This window comes from Kryptolebias marmoratus, linkage group LG18 (assembly GCF_001649575.2).
Source record: "Kryptolebias marmoratus isolate JLee-2015 linkage group LG18, ASM164957v2, whole genome shotgun sequence".
In the NCBI taxonomy this organism is placed as follows: Eukaryota; Metazoa; Chordata; class Actinopteri; order Cyprinodontiformes; family Rivulidae; genus Kryptolebias; species Kryptolebias marmoratus.
In genome coordinates, this window is record NC_051447.1 from 13,179,485 (window position 1) to 13,198,104 (window position 18,620).

General features: G+C 41.8%; 1 protein-coding gene across 1 annotated transcript; it reads right to left on the minus strand.

Moving 5' to 3' along the window:
• Positions 1-18,242, minus strand: zgc:113263 (uncharacterized protein LOC503753 homolog). The gene is made up of 24 exons (XM_017414923.3): positions 17,833-18,242; positions 15,993-16,195; positions 15,488-15,592; positions 15,288-15,383; positions 13,088-13,198; positions 9,967-10,090; positions 9,193-9,652; positions 8,570-8,637; positions 8,237-8,483; positions 7,965-8,143; positions 7,560-7,782; positions 7,322-7,464; positions 6,182-6,273; positions 5,824-5,981; positions 5,598-5,743; positions 4,044-4,296; positions 3,859-3,974; positions 3,541-3,775; positions 3,323-3,462; positions 2,986-3,235; positions 2,696-2,826; positions 1,639-1,897; positions 1,436-1,542; positions 1-748 (listed from the first exon to the last, which is right to left on the minus strand). The coding sequence occupies exons 1-24, from the start codon at positions 17,870-17,872 to the stop codon at positions 741-743; spliced, it is 3,894 nt and encodes a 1,297-aa protein (XP_017270412.1). The 5' UTR covers positions 17,873-18,242; the 3' UTR covers positions 1-740.
• Between the last annotated feature and the right edge of the window lie 378 nt (positions 18,243-18,620).

Below are 18,620 nucleotides of genomic sequence, written 5' to 3' on the forward strand. Positions count from 1 at the left end.
GACATTTCAGGATTCTTTTAATGAGTATGAAAAAACTTGGACACGTTATTTTTGTGGCACAAATGCACTTCGACAGGTTTTCAAACCGAACACAGAAAGAAAAATAGAAAATTTTATAATAATACACACTCACACACACATACATATATATATTTGCATATATAACTTAAATAAATGAAATTCGGGACAAAAGGTAACCCACAGTGACAACAGAACAAGAAGCAATTTAAATAATTACACATTTTTTTTAAACAAGTGCAAATGCATACAGGGAAATCAAAATGGAACCAATAAAAACAAAAAAAAAAGGCCATAATTACAGTAAATGAGGGCCTTATCTGTATTTCTACGCACATGTGCTTTGAATCAGTCACTTTAAGTTCAAGTAAAAATGTTTTACTACAAAAAACATGTTCTCGTGGAGGTTTGTTTGACTTTCACCCATTTTTTTTTTTTGTCCCTCGAATCCTGAGCGTCCTGAGTCATGGCTCTGTTTTTAATAATCCCAGGACAGTCTGGATGAGGGACACACACACACACACACAGCCATTAGAGATCAGGCTGAAGTAAGTCTTTATCTCTACAGAATGTAAAAGTATTTCAGTATACACACAGAGCTCGAACAGCCTCCCCTGCCCTTTCGAGTACAGCAGTAAATATTGCAACCTAAACGTCTTTGTTCGTCTGAAGGATCCCCCGTTTGCTCGCCGGCTGCCGAGTCATCGAGAAGACGGGCGAGTTTACGACTCTGGATCAGACAAAAACACCACAAACATTCAAACACCAGAACAAGAACGTGATTTAGATAAAAAATAACTCCACATAAGAGACCTAGCATGCCAGAGTTTTAAACTAAGATCATCTTGTTTCTCTGTTCATGAGATATTTTGCTAACAGGCAGACACTGCTGACTCCAGCGGTTAATGTCAAAGTTTTGCACAAAGATCTGTTAGAGCTCAGAGTATGCGTTGTAAACAACTCATAGCTACTACCACACCACATTTTACCTTGATATTTAGCCATTTCGACTTCAAAAAGTTATAATTTGATGAGGCACTTTGTTAATAAACACAAGCAGAAGCTAACAAAAGCCTTACTTCCTGCCTTTTGGTGGCAGGTAATAAAAACCCAGTTTGCCTCTCTTGAATAGCGTTAATTTTTCCTAAACATCTGCACAAACATGACTAAGTTTATTCCCTTTCAGAGATAACTGCTCCAGAAAACAAGTTTTATTAAATCGGCAATTATTCTAGTGCACAATATATATTTAGGATAACAAATTTATACTCCGAGATGTCACATTTTAAAAAGGAAATAGGCAGCAGATGAAGAAACTCACATTAATATCAGTCTAACAGTAATTACCACAACAACAGGGTTATATAACAATGCTAAAACAACAGAAACTATCTACAGTATCAGCTACGAATCTTACCTATGACCTCAGGTGTGTCATCAGCCAGGGACTCAGAGCTCATAACGTACTTGTTGCCAAATATCTGCACCATCTGGTCAAAAAACTTGCACTCCTGTTTGTCTCCTCTGAAAACACGACACGATGTCAGAAGAGAAACATGCTACAGTAAATAAAAACAACAAGAAAACCAGGCGCTTTCGTTCGCGGCGGACTGCGCTTACTGTCGTCCTTCCAGGAAGTGTTTGAAGTTGGCCCTCAGCCTCTTTATCCTGGACTGGCACTGTTCAGACGTGCGTAAGTAGCCCTGGCTGGCCATCACCTGAGAGATCTGTTTGTAGATGTGTTTATTCTTGGCGCTGCTCTTCAAGTTCTCCTGGATCTCCTCGCTGCCCCAGATGTCCAGCAGGGTCTCCGTCTCTCCGTCACCCCAAGCCAGTTTGGAGCCGTCGGCTGCCCACTGGTTACCTGAGGCGGTCGAACCTGACGGGTAAAAATAAAACCTCTTTAAACATCTACCCACTTATTTCCTGTTTCCCACCTTTGTCTTGCTGCTTTGATAACTCCTCCCTTGTTTTAGGACTGCAGACAGTCTGGTTTTGCAAGAATTTCAGAAAGTAGAGTATCATTATGTTCAGACGAACAAACAAATAAATAATAAAAAATAACTAAACAGAAGATAAGTTGCTCTAGAATGCATATTTACCTTCACAGATGCAAGTAATTCATGCCATGTGCTCTAATACCCTTCCTCTTTCCTTCTTTTTCTTTCAGCTGTTCCTTTTTCAGGTGTTTCCACAGCGAGTCCTCCTCCTCCATCTAACTCTGTCCTCTGTCCTCACTCCAACTACGTCCATGTCCTCTCTAACTGCATCAGTATGTCTCCTCTTTGTCTTTTCCCTGGGAGCTGCATCTCTAACATCCTTCTACCTAATATACCCCCTGTCCCTCCTCTGCACATGTCCAAACCATCTCAGTCTGTCCTCTAACTTTATCTCCCAGTCCTTCAACCTGTGCTGTCCCTCTGATGACCTCATTCCTAATCCTGTCCATCCTCGTCCCTCCCAAGGACAACCTCAGCATCTTCAGCTCTGCCACTTCCTGTTCTGTCTCCTGTCTTTTTGTCTCCAAACCATACACCATAGCTGCTCTCACCACTGTCTTGTACACCTTTCCTTTGACCTTTGCTGACACCCTTTTGTCACCCTTCCTCTGTCTACTACACAGAAAAACAAAAAGCTTTTAAGTTGTTTAAATTGTTTGTTTTCTGTTTAGTTTCACCTTTCGCTTGGCTCACTTCAGACACAGAGTCGTCGTCTTCTACTCCAAATGACGTTTCGGCCACGGACTCGTCCACCCTCAGCTCCTTTCTGAAGATTTTATTCATCTCATGAAAGAATTTAAACTCCGCCCTGAAAGTGAAGGATGGAAAACTTAAAAACAAATACATTAACAGCATAGAGCTTGAATTAGAATTACTCCCTAGGTCGTTTTATTTTTTTTACAATTACAGAAACAGTGTAAGGTGTAATTAAAAAAGGATAAAAAAAAATTATAGTTTTGTCACTGACTTTTCGTGAACAAAGCCGTATTTTAGGCGCTTTATTCGGGTGTAGCACTGCTCTGTGGTCCTTATGAACCCGTGGTCGCTCATCTTCTCCGAGATGTAATCAAACACGTGTCGGTTCTTCAGGCAGCCCCTCAGGGTGAGCTGGACGTCGTCTTCACCCCAGATCTCCAGCAGCGTGCGAGTCTCCAGGTCGGACCAGGGCATCTTTCTGCTCATGTCTGTCAGGAGGTGGCTGGTCGAGGGCTGCTCATCTAAAACAGGTAACCAGAGATTTGATGAGTGGGTGAACAGGAACGCTGCGTCCTGCATGAATGATTTTAAAGAGATTTAAAACCTACACAGGACAGGATCGGTGTCCATCATGTGCTCTAATGTGGCGTCCGCCGCAGAAATGTCAGCATCCGTGAAAACCAAATCATCCCCGAGCACCGGGGCGAGAAGGTTAAAGTATCGAAACACCGTAGGTCGCCCTCCATTTCTGGAAAACATGACCTCTTAGAAAGCAGGAAAACAGGACACAGGAAGCACCAACATTTCACCCATTTGTTTAATTAACCTCCGGTTGTTGCAGTAACGTCTGTACGTCTTCTTCAGCCGTTTGATCCGAGTCTGACACTGCTCCGCGGTCCTCAGGTAGCCCAGCGTGGCCATTTTCTCCGCAATCTCCGCAAATATGTGCCCGTTGCGGACGCAGGTCTTCAGGCTGTGCTGCACGTCGTCGGCAGCCCACACCTCGACGAGCGCGATCGTCTCCTCCTCCGTCCATGGCGCGTTTATGCCATCCAGAACTCCTGCAGACAACAATCAAAACATCCAGTTACGGGATGAGCACGTGCCTTCAAGAAGGAAATGCGTGAAATTATCCTAACGGTACCTGGATCCGGGTCAGCTTGCTCGTCACGTTCATCATACTCGTCCATAGAGGTCGCCTCCTGTCCCAGGATTTCTTCCAGCTGGTGGTAGAACTTGTAATCTACTTTTCGTCCAGATCTAAAAAGATTGCAAGTGTTGTTTATATTGTAATAAAAACCGGGAACAGAATGGAAACAGAAAGCTCACTTTTTCCTGTCATAGCACTGCCGGAAGTTGATCCTCAGGGACTTGACTTTTGAGCGGCACTGCTCTGGGGTTTTGGAGTAGCCGAGGTCGTGCAGCCGCTCCGAGATCTCGGCGTAAATGTGCCCGTTGTGGATATAACCCCTGAGTGCCTTCTGGACGTCTTCTTCACCCCAGATCTCAATAAGCGCCAGCGTCTCCTCTTCTGACCACGAGCCAGTCGATGTTTTTTCTGTTGACTCTCGGGTTCCTGCATCTAACATCAGAGACAAAATACTTCAGGGTTTAGCTATTCCTTTTTCAGAAATATGAAACTGAATACTACATAAAATACTGCAAACATTTTTAAATACTTACTATGGCCTGCAGTGGATTATTTCCATATAAATTCATTTTGAAGTATATCAGAGGAATTGAAAAGCTTTGCAGAAAAACTGATGAAGCAGAGCAGCTTCATTTCAAATAACTAAAGTAGTTTGTTTTGTACTTTATAAAAAGCTTTGGTAGCAATACATAATACAACCTGGTGCATAATGAGTACCTACCAGGTGTATACCAGGGACTGCTACCTGCTGCCTTACTGGTATTTAGCCGATATTTACATGGTACTTACACAGTACCTGCTACTTCTGTTCCTGATACCTATGAGGACCAGGTTGTATTATAGTAGTTAATACAAAGGTAGATCCACTGATCTACCTTTATATTAACTACTTTGAACCCAAATCAAAGCAATATTTTACTGTTTTATGTGATACATACCAACCTGCAGACTTTGTTTTTTTTAGTATCCTGGAATAATTTAATTTACTTTCCATTTATAGTTGTATAATATTTAGTTTGTAAAAATGTAGAAAATGGTTTGAAATGCTATTAATTTAATTTCCAACCAACCATTTGAACCTTACATCACAATTTGACTCACACAATCCTAAACAGCTTGTGTGTTTAAAACCTAATATTGACAGAACGTTGTGTGGTGCTGGAGTGGAAGTTCAATATGTGACAAGCAGAATAATAAAATATCAAAGATGTGTATTCAAGCAAAATATGTTCAACTACAGAAATTAAATAAAAGTATATGAGGCAGTTATTACACCGGGTGTTTGCAAAATCATACAGTTTAGAAAAGCAGAGACAGTGTAATGGCAGAATTTACTGTAGGGTAACACCTGTTGTTGATAAGTCCTGATTATGTTATGACTTCCGTTCCAAGTCCCGTGGGTTCTCACAGAATGAACTTGTTTATAGGAGTGATGTTGAATTTTCTCCTCATGGGAACCAGACTGACTTGCTTTTCCCTAACTCCTCCTTCTGGTCCAGTATTTCAATATCTTTAATAGAAGCTCCTATGTTGACTTGGGGGACCAGAGCTTGGACTCGGAGCTTCCCCATCCGGACCTGGGACTCTGATATTAATTCTTAATTGTCTTTAATGCTCTCTATATTTTGTGCACAATATATAAATAAACCTGTTTGAGTGATTTCATCTAACAGTGCCTGGAAATTGAAATTGCTGCCACAACAACAGTCAGATAAAAGGAGGAGTTGGTTTACCAGTTTCAGCTACTGACTCTTGGTTGGAGTCTTCTGATATTTCAATGGAGTCGGTCACCACGGTGGACGACGTTGACGGCTGCTTTTCTAGAATTTGTTCCAGCAGATCGTAGAATTTAAAGTCGACTCGATCCGTCCCCGATAAACTGTGGAAGTCAAAGCCACAGGAGTGAGCGAACACACAAAGCAGCAAACTGAAAGCAGAAAAAAAATTGAAGGTTTTTACCTCATGTTTTCTTTACACTGGCGATAGTTGGATTTCAGTCGTTTGATCCTGGTGTGGCACTGCTCAGGGGTGCGGGAGTAACCGTTAGCGTTGAGTTTCTCAGATACTTCGCTGAAGATGTGACCGTTGTGCGGGTATCGCCTCAAACCCTGCTGGACCTGAATGGAGGTGAAATTTAAAGCTCACGATCACAGCTTCAAATCACATCTGAGCAAGAAGTGCCAATAAAGAGCAGACTAGTTTCAGACCTATAAAATACCTCAAATATCAGCTTTGGAAACAGAAACACAAACACAAGCCGTCACATTATCGCAACTAAATCCCTACTAGAGTTAAAAAGTTGCATAGTGTGCTCTACCTGAGTGTCTCCCCAAATCTCCAGCAGGATAACAGTCTCTTTGTCGGACCACGGCACTTTCTTCCGGTCCTCCTGAACCCCCACAGTGGACTCTGTGGAGACGCACAGGAAACCATGAATAAAATAGGCAAATATGTTCACTGTTGTATTGACTGCATGTCTGAAGCGCCTTCCAGTGGCTGAAAGGTCACTATCAGGACAGAAGTCATAAATAAATTAAAACAACACATGACACATCACACTGTGCCATTATTAAAAATGCAGAAACAATGAGGAAGGAGAGTATGTCCACCGCTGCAGCATTCATTAAAATTGAAAAAGTCAGAAACAGACCAGCGGCTCTAAAAAGTATAGTTTTCGAGCTTTATTGGTCCGCAGATATCAGGCTGTTTCCAAACTATGTGAAGTCCATCATTCGACAAAGATTATTCACGAGTGGAAAATGTTTAAGGCAGTCTTTCCATGAGCTCCAGAAAGCAGACCAGAAACATGAAATGCTCAGTGGTGCCCAAAGCTGGGGTCAGGATCCCAATATAGGTTACTAAACACTAAGTGGGGGTCCTTAGATATTCTCCAGATATCAGCTTACATTTAAAATGACTGCTTATGGCGTATTTTTTTCATACTTGTTACTAAGAACAAAAACAGTAGTCATGGATTTGTAAAAACAAACGGTACTGTGCTGTCATAATGCTCATGTTTAACAAGGATAAAGATGGGGTCACAAACATTTTGTGGGTCAAAAGATAAAAAGTCTGTCAGTGGAACCAGGGCTTTGATTTGCAAAGCTGCATTTGAACAAACAACAAGAACAAATCCCTTCAGGAAAAAGTCCTTGGAACAGACAAAACCAAAGTGGAGATATTTGACCGTAATGGATAACACCAAACACAGCTCTGAAGCACAGTGGTGGTCTGATGTTAGTAAGTAGAGCACTTTGTAGAAGCTATTCAAGCTAAGACATTTAGAAATCACCTGTCTGAAGATCACGCACTCTTCACACCTGTCAGACCTAAAGACGGTGCTTTGTTTGCTTCGTTTTACTTTGCCAAAATTGTTTTCGCCAATGACTCGTGGCTCCTTTAGCTCCACATTTTTTTTACTTTTATTCCAGAAATGAGAAAAGCTCTGATATTTTACCCATCTCCTGGTGACTGTAGGGAGGAAAGTCTTCTGCCTCGAGTGACATTTCATCCAGCTGCATCAACGACTCAAAGTCCTTCACTAAAATCCTTCCCAACTCGTTGTAAAACTTGCACCTAACTTGCTCTTGTCCTTTAAGACTGCAACAAAGAAACGGGAAAAAGAGCCGATAAATAAATAATATGACAAATTCCCACAGGTCCCTCTTATCCTTTCTAATGTGAGCGATGCATACTTGTTTTGGTAGCACTGCCTGAAGCTCGATTTGAGCCTCTTCAGCCTCGTCTGGCACTGCTCGGGTGTTCGGGAGAAGCCCAGGGAGGCCAGCTGGCCGGATATGGTGGAAAAAATGTGTCCGGTTCTGTTCACTCCTCTCAGCTCCAGCTGCATTTTGTCGGCGCCCCAAATGTTGATGAGGGCCAAAGTCTCCAAGTCTGTCCACGGCACACTTCTAGTTCCTTTAAGCAGAAAGTGTTAAGCACGCGATTTTGTCAGAAATAATAATTTAGCAGGAATCTGGAAAACATTTTTGCTTGTGTTCATACTTTTTCGAGTTTTCTAAGCAGGTGGGAGAGAAAAGAGATTCCTGGCTTAGAGCTGGTAAAACAGAAAAGAGCTCTTTTCAATTTTTAACACTTACCAATTTCCAGTTGGCCAGTCTGGCTGATAAACTGCAAGTCCTCATCGCCGTCTTGGGACTCGTCTTCATCGATGACTTCCTCCACATCATAGGTTACCTCAGCAGCAGCCGAGGGAGCCGAGGAGCTGAGAATCTGCTCCAGCTTTGAGTAAAATTTATGATCTTGCCTCGAGTTCCCCCTAATGGCAGATCAGAGGGGAAAACAAACGGCATTTTTAATGCGGATTACTCCGATTTTCTTCATTATTTCACGCATGAAAGAGAAATGTGACCTATTGCTCCTGCGGAAGCACTTCTTCAGCCGTTTGATCCTCGTCTGGCACTGCTCCACGGTCCTCATGTGGCCCCTCTCGGCCATCTTCTGCGCGATCTGAGTGAAGATGTGTCGGTTTTTCAGGCAGCCCTTCAACGCCCGCTGCACGGAGTCCTTCCCCCAGATGTCGAGCAGGTGGAGCGTCTCTTCGTCTGACCAGGGCACCTTCGAGTCCATCGCCACCGGGAAAGCACGTTCCTGAGAGTCTGCAGTTAGACGTGAAGTGTTGATAAATAAATAAATAAAAATGACAAACAGAACCAAACAGGAGCCACAAATAAGAAGCACAAACCTGTATATTCTCCCCATATGGAGATTAGAGGAGATTCGCTTGAATTTTCACCGTCTACTGAAGAATCCCTGCAAAGATAAAAACTAAAATTATCTGTAAATCTGACTAAGCTGGAGCCATTTTTGTGTCAGTTAGCTGTGGCAGCCATTGTTGTGTTTTTTGATCGCAGCATCAGATAAATACGGCTGCAAATCTGAGACAATTTGTCAACAAAACTAGAGTGAAATGATTTGCAGCTTATTAAAACCCCAAAGTTAGAAAAAAAAAAACTGAATTAACGTTCAAACTTTATTCGACAGAGTTCAAACTTGTTCATCATATTTTCTTCATTGTATTTTATTATAAAATGAACTTAAAGTCTGAGAGGTTTTTATAATGGTGTGAAATGATCATAAAGTTGATGTATTTCAGTTATATTGTTAAAAAAAGGTGAATGTTGCACACTTTAAAAGCCGTGTTTTGTTTGTTTCAACTGAAGTATTGGAACACCCAGAGAAAATCTTTAGATTTAGTAAAGATGATAAAGAAAATCTTTTGCTGTGAGTGAAAATTGAACAGTAGTAGATAACTGAAAATCATAATGTGGCGTCTGTGTGAAGAAATATAGTTTCTGCTCATCTTACAAGAAAGTTGAAGCCTCCACAGGTTTCTTGGTGGGAACTTCCACACCACCGCTCAGCTTCCTCTTCCTCAGCCTCCGAGGCGCCGACAAGCTCAGGTTGCTCTCCTCTGAATCGGTGTCCGCCGCCTCGTTGGACACAGTCAGATCGATGGTTTCGTTATGCGGCTGCGTCGAGTTCTGCCCGTTTCGGTCCTGAGAGACGTTCCCACCTCTGCCCTGCGGCGGCCAGCTGCCGGAGTCCCTCTCCTCCCTCGACCTTTGCCTCGCTGAGTCAGAGCTCCTCGCGCTCAACCTCTCCGGGTCGCCGGTGCTGATGGGAGCGCTGACAAGTCCTTTGTGTTCGGAAAGGGCTGACTCTTTGGAAGCCGGTGAGCAGGACACTGTGTCCAGGACGGGTCTGGACCCGGGAGGGAGCGAGAGGGAGGAGAGGATGCAGTTGTCCATCGGTAATAACCTCGAATCTGCAGTTGAGAGTAAAATTTATTCCTGAGAAAGCAACGGCTGTCGATTATATCAAAACGGTCTTTTTTAGCATATTTTTACATTCGCACCAAAATGTTTGAAAAGAAATGCAATTTGGATTGAAAAATATCCAGTCAGACAATAAGATTTTAGAGGGTTTTGATTAAATGAAGTAAAAAAAAAACATTAAAACTTGACACTCAGACCTTGAACTTTTGCCATAAGACAAAAAAAATACAATAAAACCTATTTTAGATACGTTTTCTGACAGCGCTGACTACACACGTCCGCCATCTCAATAAGCCTTGAGTACCTTTTTCTTCAAAATGGCCGAGGTTTCTGTGGTGATCGAGCACAGCCTTCATGTCCTCCGGTGGGAAAAACGACTTTAAGGACTCGTGCAGAAACGTCGGAGCATCCGTGAGCAAAGCCGCCAGCTGAGAAGAGAGCGAAGGTACCACCTTTATCAAGCCTTTTATTATTAAAGTTCAGTTTGATGCTGCCGTCAGATTAAAAAAATAAATTTTCTCTAGAAAAATACACCTCATCCTAGAAGCCTCATTAAAAGTTTGTTCAGTCTGCGTAAAAAGTGAAGCGTGTAGCAAAACGCAACTGGTTTAATATTCTTTTAACAGCAACAAAAATACTGTTTTTCAACTGAACACAAAGGTTTTCCACTCTTCGCCTTCAAAACCGCACCAGAGCCCTGGTTTCTATGACAACTTGAGGATTGTTGGGATTAAATACGCTTCTTAACTTCGCTGTTAAGACCAAACGCACTTAGTCTCTCCACTCGTGAGGGAGAGGAAGACTCCGACATGTTCAAAGGTCTTCTTCACTCTCGTTGAGAGCCGCAAACGATTATCAGGACTCACGAGTCTCTGACGAGCTAAAAAACAACAACATTCACCTTTCTAATTTATACTAGGGGGTGAAATGTAAGCATATGTGAAGTTTGAATGTTAGATTAACGTGTTAGTTTTCATTTTTCATTAGGTATTTATATTATTTTATTATTCATAACAAAAATGTCAACCCTACAGGTTAGTTTGAGTTATTTTGTCAACAAATTGGTCAAAAATCTTTAGATTAGTCAGTCATTATTTTAATTTATCACCTCACACTCAGGTTTTACCTCACCTGCTTCAGTCTGCCCCACCTGTGAACGTCTCCCTGACGTCTCTGCATTAATGCAACATAACGTTTCACAGCGAACTGAATTAATATAAAACATACATAAACTGAAACTAATCAAAGGAGTCAGTCGTTTTACTAAATGTGACAAAAACCACAAAAAAATGAACCACATTCGTCAGTACAGACTAAAATGCAAGTAATCTTTGTAATTTTAAACAAACAAAGTGCAAACATGCAACCAAAGATGTCTGTAAGTGAGTCTGGAAGTCCAAGAAGTATTCATAAATTTACTACTGCAGTACAGCACTGTGTGGTAAATTAAATATCTTACAAATGTATTATTTTCATTCGGTGAAAGAGGTCGACTGCTTAGATAAACACTAATATTACTCTTTCTCACTCATTTACTGCTCCTAACGGGTTTGCAAAGATAACTGAATGATGTTTGTTAAGAATCACCCCTGAGACCTTCTATAAGCTGATATAAATGTTTCTAAACAAACATTATTTAAAAACGAGGCGTTGTGACGCACTAACATTCCTTTTATTACTTCTTTAAAGCTGCTGTCTCCGCTCCGGGAGGAGCACTGCAACTTTTAGTTTGTTTTCAGTGAAAGTTTCCGTTTTGATTTTTATCCTTCTCCTTCTAGCTCTGTCAGTCTTTTCCTCACCATCTTCTTGTTGAAAGACGGAGTGCAAACAAAAGTGACGATCCTGGTCGTGAACTGCAGTTAAAAATAACATTTATGACCGGAGCTGTTTATTAATAGCTCTTTATGCGACACATCAACAATAAAAATCAACGTAGACAATTTTATTTTTTGTAGGTGACTAAATGTTGGAGCTCGACCAACAAAAAGGATTGACAGAAGAAAGAGAAACCGTCTCTCCCCTCACATCTCTACCAATATCATCGCTGGCTGATCTCGCTTCTTTATTCTGATTTTGCGAGTTGGAACTAAAAGAAACTTTTACACAAGTCTGACTCACTGGTGTTATGGACCAGTGAAGTTTGAACTCTGCTGACAAAGAAAAACAGGAGCATATTTCATCCAAACCAAAGCTGCAGCTACAAACACCTGGCTGCTCAAAGGAACCTGTTGGACATTTATGTCCAAACCAGGATTTCTGCCCGTTTAAGACCCTGAATAAAAAGACCAATCAATGTAAAAGAACATTTCAAAGTAACTCGTTTTATTTTACTGCATTTCATTCAAACCTAAAAACTCCACCAACCCAGTTTCAGGAGCAGAGCAACCGAATTCTTTTGCGGTGGAAATCTGGACACATTTAAGATTTTTTAAGGCTTAAAATAGGGATGATTAAGACTTTTAAAACCCTGTTAGTCCCGTCGGGACCAGAGGCTGAAGAGGATTTGGATTTGGAAGAGGTCGAGCAAACATGGAGCCGTCCAGATGTTTGTTACCTGCAGGATTTCACCTCTCGGTTGAGGAATCATCTCTGACGCTCACAGATTTAAGACCCAAGTGGCTTAACTGCCTTTAAAACACGGTCAAAACTTTCCTTGCTGAGAGGCGTGGAAGAGTGAGCGCATAAGAAAATTATTTCATAATTATTTTCAATCAGATTCAATTCGATACAGTATTTCTTTAAATTTTTTTCTCTGTCATGACATTTTTTTTGGTATCTGAACATTTTTTCCACGACTCATCAATTTAATCATCCTTTTTGTCATTAAGTTAACTGGAATCGTTCATTCGTGATTCGTTCCCTGATCTGAATACACAAAGAAATAAACCTTTTACACCAAAGTGCGTTTGTCCTTCAGTTTCTTTCATGTGAAGACGAGGATTGTTAACCTGCTAAAATAACCCAGGAAGGAATAAAATGACCTTGAGCTAATCACAACTCCTCGTGTTATTGTTTATGCTCTCCTTGTTTCATATAAGTAAATCTGGCTCATTTAATATTTCTTATGGTGTGTGTTTGATAGTTGTTTGGACTTGTTTTTGTTTGTTTCTCCAGTGGTTCGATTTTAAAAAAGAAGAGAAAATCTATTGGGACTCTGCACCCAGCTACCCCCTCCTCCCTCCATCACCTGAGCCCCTGAGCTGAGCCTCTGGGACTCCAGTAACCCTTAAAACACTGCTCTGTTAAAAAATAAAGTCAGGGCAACCTCCTGGAGACACATTTCAGTTGTTATTACCATTACTGTAGCGGCCAAATGAATGAAACCTATCAGCAGCAACAACAAGAAAGGCCACAGATGCAAATTAGCCGTTTATTTCTCAGATATGCTGATGGTTTTTTAGCTTGAGCTGAAATAAACTCGGCACCTGTGTGAAGTCGGGAACAGGCAGCAGCTCCTCCAGTCTCGATATAAACTCCCACACCAGCATCTCGAGAGCCGCGTCATACTTCGGGCCAAAATACGCGGGGAAGATTTCCTGCAAAAGAGGAGAGACGGGCGAGCCGCATGAGAGGATGCTGTTTTTTTAATTAATAATTAATTTATGCAGAGATTCACACCAGTGCCAATACTGGGGACAAGTACAAAGGATGGTGTTAGATGATAAAATACGAGAAAAACTGTTTTTCCTGCAATGATAGGCCATAAAATCTGCTGTGAAAGAGGAAACCGTTCCATAGATGGTTTGCGGAAGGCAGAAGCAATCTTAAAATCAAATCCTGTTCAGGGTTTCATGTGCAGACGTCTTTTCCACAGAGGAGAGGCCGATCTGTAACGCTGACGCTTGTTATCAGTTTCAGAGCTGCAGCTGGTGAATCGCAGGATGATGACAGGATGCAGCAGGTGGCCGGATTCAGGGAAGTCTGGGTTTTGTTTTTGAATTCACTGAAGCAAGTTTCATTTTTTTATCAGCCTGGCTGAAGGAAACGCAGAGGAAAAGGAAAAAGAGAAACAACACCAATGGTCGTTGTTTTTCTCGCCTAACCGAAGACTTCAGTCTGACTGCGAAAACATGGCCGCAGTGCTTGACTTTAATGCTTCATGAAACATGCGCTGAACTGTGAGATGATAAGGAGGGCATCTTTTTCACCGTGTGCTACTGTCAGCTCTGGTGATCATTTTCTGTCCGGACCCACTAAACTCAACGTCATGGTCACACTAGTAAGCATGTTTGAGATAATCTGTGTTTTCAGGCTTAATGCAGCCATTAATAAAAGGTCATTTAGGGCAATAAAGTGGCTCAGACAGTCAGTAACACAAACACATGCAGGATGAGGAATCCAAACCATGACTGATTGGTATTAAGTGAACCGAAGCGTGTGAAGAAGACTTCCCCACACAATTATACCATCAGCAGCCTTAATGTGCTGCTGGAGCCAATTATCTGAGCCTACCATCAATACACTTCACGTCACTTCGCCAGGGACTGAAATTCATCAGACCGAGCGACTTGTTTTGAGCCTTCAGCGGTCCAAGTTTGTTTAAGCTGCAGAGGAACTCCACGTGATGTTCTAAAGGCGCTCAAATCTGTATGAGAAAAAAAAAAAAGCACAAACGGGGGACGTTCCTAACAGAGCCTTTCAATCTCAGACTGCAGGTTTACTTGTGGTTCCTAGAGTTTGTGAACGTGGAACGGGAGGCAGAGCTTTCAGTTTTCAGGCTCCTCCTCTTGTTGAACCAACTTCCAGTTTCTGACACTCTTGACTGCTTTTAGGACGAGAGTTAAGGCTTTCCTTTTGGATAAATCCTATAGTTGGGGTTGGCTTAGGTTTCCTGAGCTATCCCGTAGTTATGCTGCTATAGGCTCTGACTGCTGGAGGACAAACTGACCATGTTTCTTCTCTCTCCTCTCCCTGTATGTATTTGCAATTACAGTCGACATTATCTTGGGTTTTTCTTTGTTTTTCTTCCCATAGAAACCACACCTGGACCACTTGCCGTTTGTCTGCGTCTCTTTCCTGTCCTCTCAAACCCCCACCAGCCAAGGCATTCTGAGCCTGCTCTGGTGGAGGTTTCTTCCTGTTAAAGGGGAGTTTTTCCTTTCTATTGTCGCCAGGATGCGGCTCAGGATGGACTGCGCCGACACAGTCTGCTGACTTTTTTAAGTAGATAACTTTTACTAAACAGCATTTGGTAAATAGACTGTGCTTATATAGCCAACCAGGCCACTTAAACGCTTTCTAACACAATCTGTGCCTTCATTTACCCATCCACACACATCCATACAGCCTCTACTGCATCTCTACAAATCTAACCTGAATAAATCATGCTTTAATGCTAATGCTAAGTGCTTTGGGGGGTTCAGTGTCTTGCCCAGGGACACTTCAACATGTGACATACAGGTGGAATCGTTGAAGGACGACTGCTCTAACCACTGATCCACAGCTGCCCTGCATTTCATAATGTACTGTATGTAACTGTATAAGAAGTAGAGTGAATGTAAAGAGTGGAGTGAATTGACAGTAATTTGATTTGACTCGGACTTGAATTGACCTGTTATTTATGCTGTATAGGACTTTTGTTGTGACTTGATACTGTATAAATAAAAGTGAAATAAATTGTCTTACTTGGAAAAAATATTTTCTCTCTGAGGGATCGTCCAGTAAAGAATGCACCAGCTCCACAAAGTTCACCTCAGACTCCTCCACTTGGTTTATTGTCACCTGTTAAAGAACAAACAAACCCGTTATTCCAGTTTAAACACGTCTAACTGACCCCGCTGGACAGAGGAAACGCTTGTTTGCTTCCCAGGCTGCGGTTGACTCACGTGGTGATCCTTCGCGGTGCTGACAGGAGCTTTTATTCTGTCCAGATGTGGCTGAATGGTCTGCATGTCCACCGGGTGCTCCCCTCGACAGAGCTCCAGGACCAGCTGCTTGCACACAAACATTTAAGGTGCAGAAACCAAACGCAGGAAGTCACGCTCAGACCGTGTGCTGTGAGTGACTCTCAACTACCACCACCTCAGATTTTAGCTTAATATCTATAAAACTGACTGAATTATTGCAATTTTTGTGTTTTCTAAGGCAAGCTGGCTGTGGTGGCCATCTTGAATTGGGCTAGTTCTAAAATGTAATCAGTAGTAGAGGTACATCCTGTGATTATTATCTGAGAGTTTTATTAAAATCTATTCAGTGGTTCATGAGATAATTAGCTAACAGACACACACACACACTGATATGGGCAAAAACACCATCTTAAATATTTAAATTGACCCTTCAAAACAGTGACAAATTTCTATTTTGCATTATCGAACAGTAAACGCTACTGACCCTGGCCCTGAGTCCCAGGATGAGCTGAGCCCTCTGACTGTAGCTCATCAGCTCTGGGACCAGCTCCGTCACCATGGTAACAAACTCCTCCAGCATCCCGTAGTGATCCACGAGTCCCTGCTGCACAACCTGCCACACTGCAGCTGACAGAAGCTGCAAGGGTGGGGCCAGGAGCCGCAGATAACGGACGGGAAGATCATTACCTGAGGTGGGCAAGATGAACGCACAAAAAAAAATGTTTCAGTGCTTTACGGAAAAGACCGTTTTTGTCCTGAAATGTATTTAAAGAGAATTACCGTGCCTCAGCTGGCAACACAATGTGGGAAATTTCCATGAATACTTGCAGAAATAACAAAAGCAAACAAAGCAAAACAGTAGATCTTTGTGCTCTATTCAAACCAGACTGGAAACAGTTGCAACGTGGAGCTTAAATGCATGGCACCTGGAATAAATTAGCCTGTAATTTAAATAAAACTGAAACATCATGCAGCTGTAAAATAAACAAGTTACAGAAGCTGAAATGTTTTTGTCCTTTGTCTCGTCGCTCAGATTTGAAATGGAATAGATCTGGAATAGAGAATTAAAAGTTTAAGGTAGCACAACTGAGACGAAATCTGCAACAAACGGAGAGAGAGAAAACAAAAAAAGGAGATTAATGGGATTTTGGACAAACAGCAGAAAACCCAGCTCTATTTGTTTTCGAATTAGAAACATCATTTAAAGTTTAAACAGGTCACAGGAAGTTGGGACCTTACACGTCTCAACAGGCGTTTTGACGGTTTTTACACAGTCGTGGGGTTTCCGGAGATTTTTTTTCCCCACAAAAAATTCAACCGAGTTGATGATATTAACTTTAAAACTATCTAAAATTACTCCCAAAATACTCTTAATTGTACAAACACAAATTACATGTGAAAACAGGAATTTTTGGGTTATAGTTTGTGAAGTGAAGGATCTTTTCAGCTTATATATCCATCAGAAAAGATTGCAGAAACCTGAAAACTCACATTAGTGACTATTGGAGCCTTCTGCCGCTCACGGTTCGATCCGGCCTGCGTTTGAGGCTAACTTTTCAGTCTGCCACTCATTAAGTTGGCAGTCGGTGACAATATCGAGCCTCTCGCCGGAGCTTGAACATTTCTTATGATCTTGATTCCCACCACATGTCTCATACAGCTTATATATAAAATGTAGGCCTTGTTAAAGGTTTTTTGAAATACTGGGCTTTGACACCCTTCAATATGTCTTCCAAATCTGTAATGCTCTCCTATAGATACAGAACATTATTTACAAAAGGATACAGCTTACAGTAAATGCTTTTGTGTGTATGCCCCTCAAATGTTGCTGTATATTTCCTCAGGGTGTGCAGTAAATAAATCTCTTCTTTTCAAGGAATTACTATTAATTTCTGCTGTAAAATAAAATCAAACAAAACAGGCAGCAGCATCCAGATGACAGCCAGGAGCTCAGCATCCTCATGTGAACTTGCAGTGCGTAAAATAATGACATGGTAGCAGCATCACTCACAACTAGCTGACCCTTTTTATGCTGTGGGCTTCAAGAGCTGTAATAAGGACACATAATTAAATATTCAACATAAAGCTGTGGTCAGCTAGGAAGGGATATGGCACAGATATTGAGCCAAAAGCCAAAGGCTGACCCATGATGGAGAGGGTAAACAACCTTCACTTCCCCACAGAGTCATTAAGACAAAAGCAGTTGTTTATTTTTTGCCCGGCTGAGGTCGAAGGAGCTCATTAACGCCGGGCAATAAACCCAGGTTTGACTCGAAGCTACATTGTTGTTTTTTGTTTTGTTTATTTTACGAGCGTACACGCACCTCGGTTGCTTCCACTTTCAGTTCCGCGTTTTGTTTCCATTTAGCGGCTGACAAAAAAAAAAAAAAAAAATATGGCCGGAAGTCGCCTCTTCGGGTTGTGGCTACAGCACAAAAAGGAAAAGAAAAAAAGAAAAAAAAACACAGAAGAAGAAGCGGACCTAGCATAAAAAGCCTGAGAGAAAATAAATAAATTCGCCTAGTTTTTGGTCATTAAGTCAGCCATTTGCGCTCGGTAACCCTTAAAATGGACGCGCGGGGGGTTGCCGGACTCATGCAGCAGCTCCCCGGGTTTCGTCTTTTTCCTGGGAGGAAAAACCGAACAAAGGTTTCTGGTCTCATCCGCCTCGGTCCAGATCCTGGCAAACCCTCTTTCCTGGTTGGTTGACGAAGACCGGATCGACCGGGTGATGCCGGCCAGCGCCGCCAGAGGGCGCCCTTCAGCGGCGATGGGAATTTAGGCTTGGTTTCTGGGATTCGAATCTTTTGGCTCCGTTCACCAAAAAGAACCGATCGTTTTACGACAGCATATTAGGATCACTCAGATGGGGAAAAAATGAGAAGAAAGTGGGATTTTTTGCCTAAATGTAAATGTAAAATGTATAGATTAAAGTGTCAATTTATTTGACAGAAAAAAAGGTAATTTTTACTTGATAGAAAAAAGGAAAAAATTGTTGATAAATGTCTGAATGGTAAAAAAAAGAAAAGAAAACAAAACAAAAGTACCACCAACAATACAGAATGCACAGTAATCAAAATCTGTAGCATGAATTGCCTCTCACAACAATTCT

Coding starts and splice junctions, on each gene's coding strand:
- zgc:113263 (XM_017414923.3), bottom strand. CDS start 17,872: ATGGAAACAAAACGCGGAACTGAAAGTGGAAGCAACCGAG. Junction 8,638..9,192: donor GTGGAGGCTTCAACTTTCTT/GTAAGATGAGCA, acceptor TTATCTTTGCAG/GGATTCTTCAGTAGACGGTG. Junction 3,236..3,322: donor GGACACCGATCCTGTCCTGT/GTAGGTTTTAAA, acceptor TACCTGTTTTAG/ATGAGCAGCCCTCGACCAGC.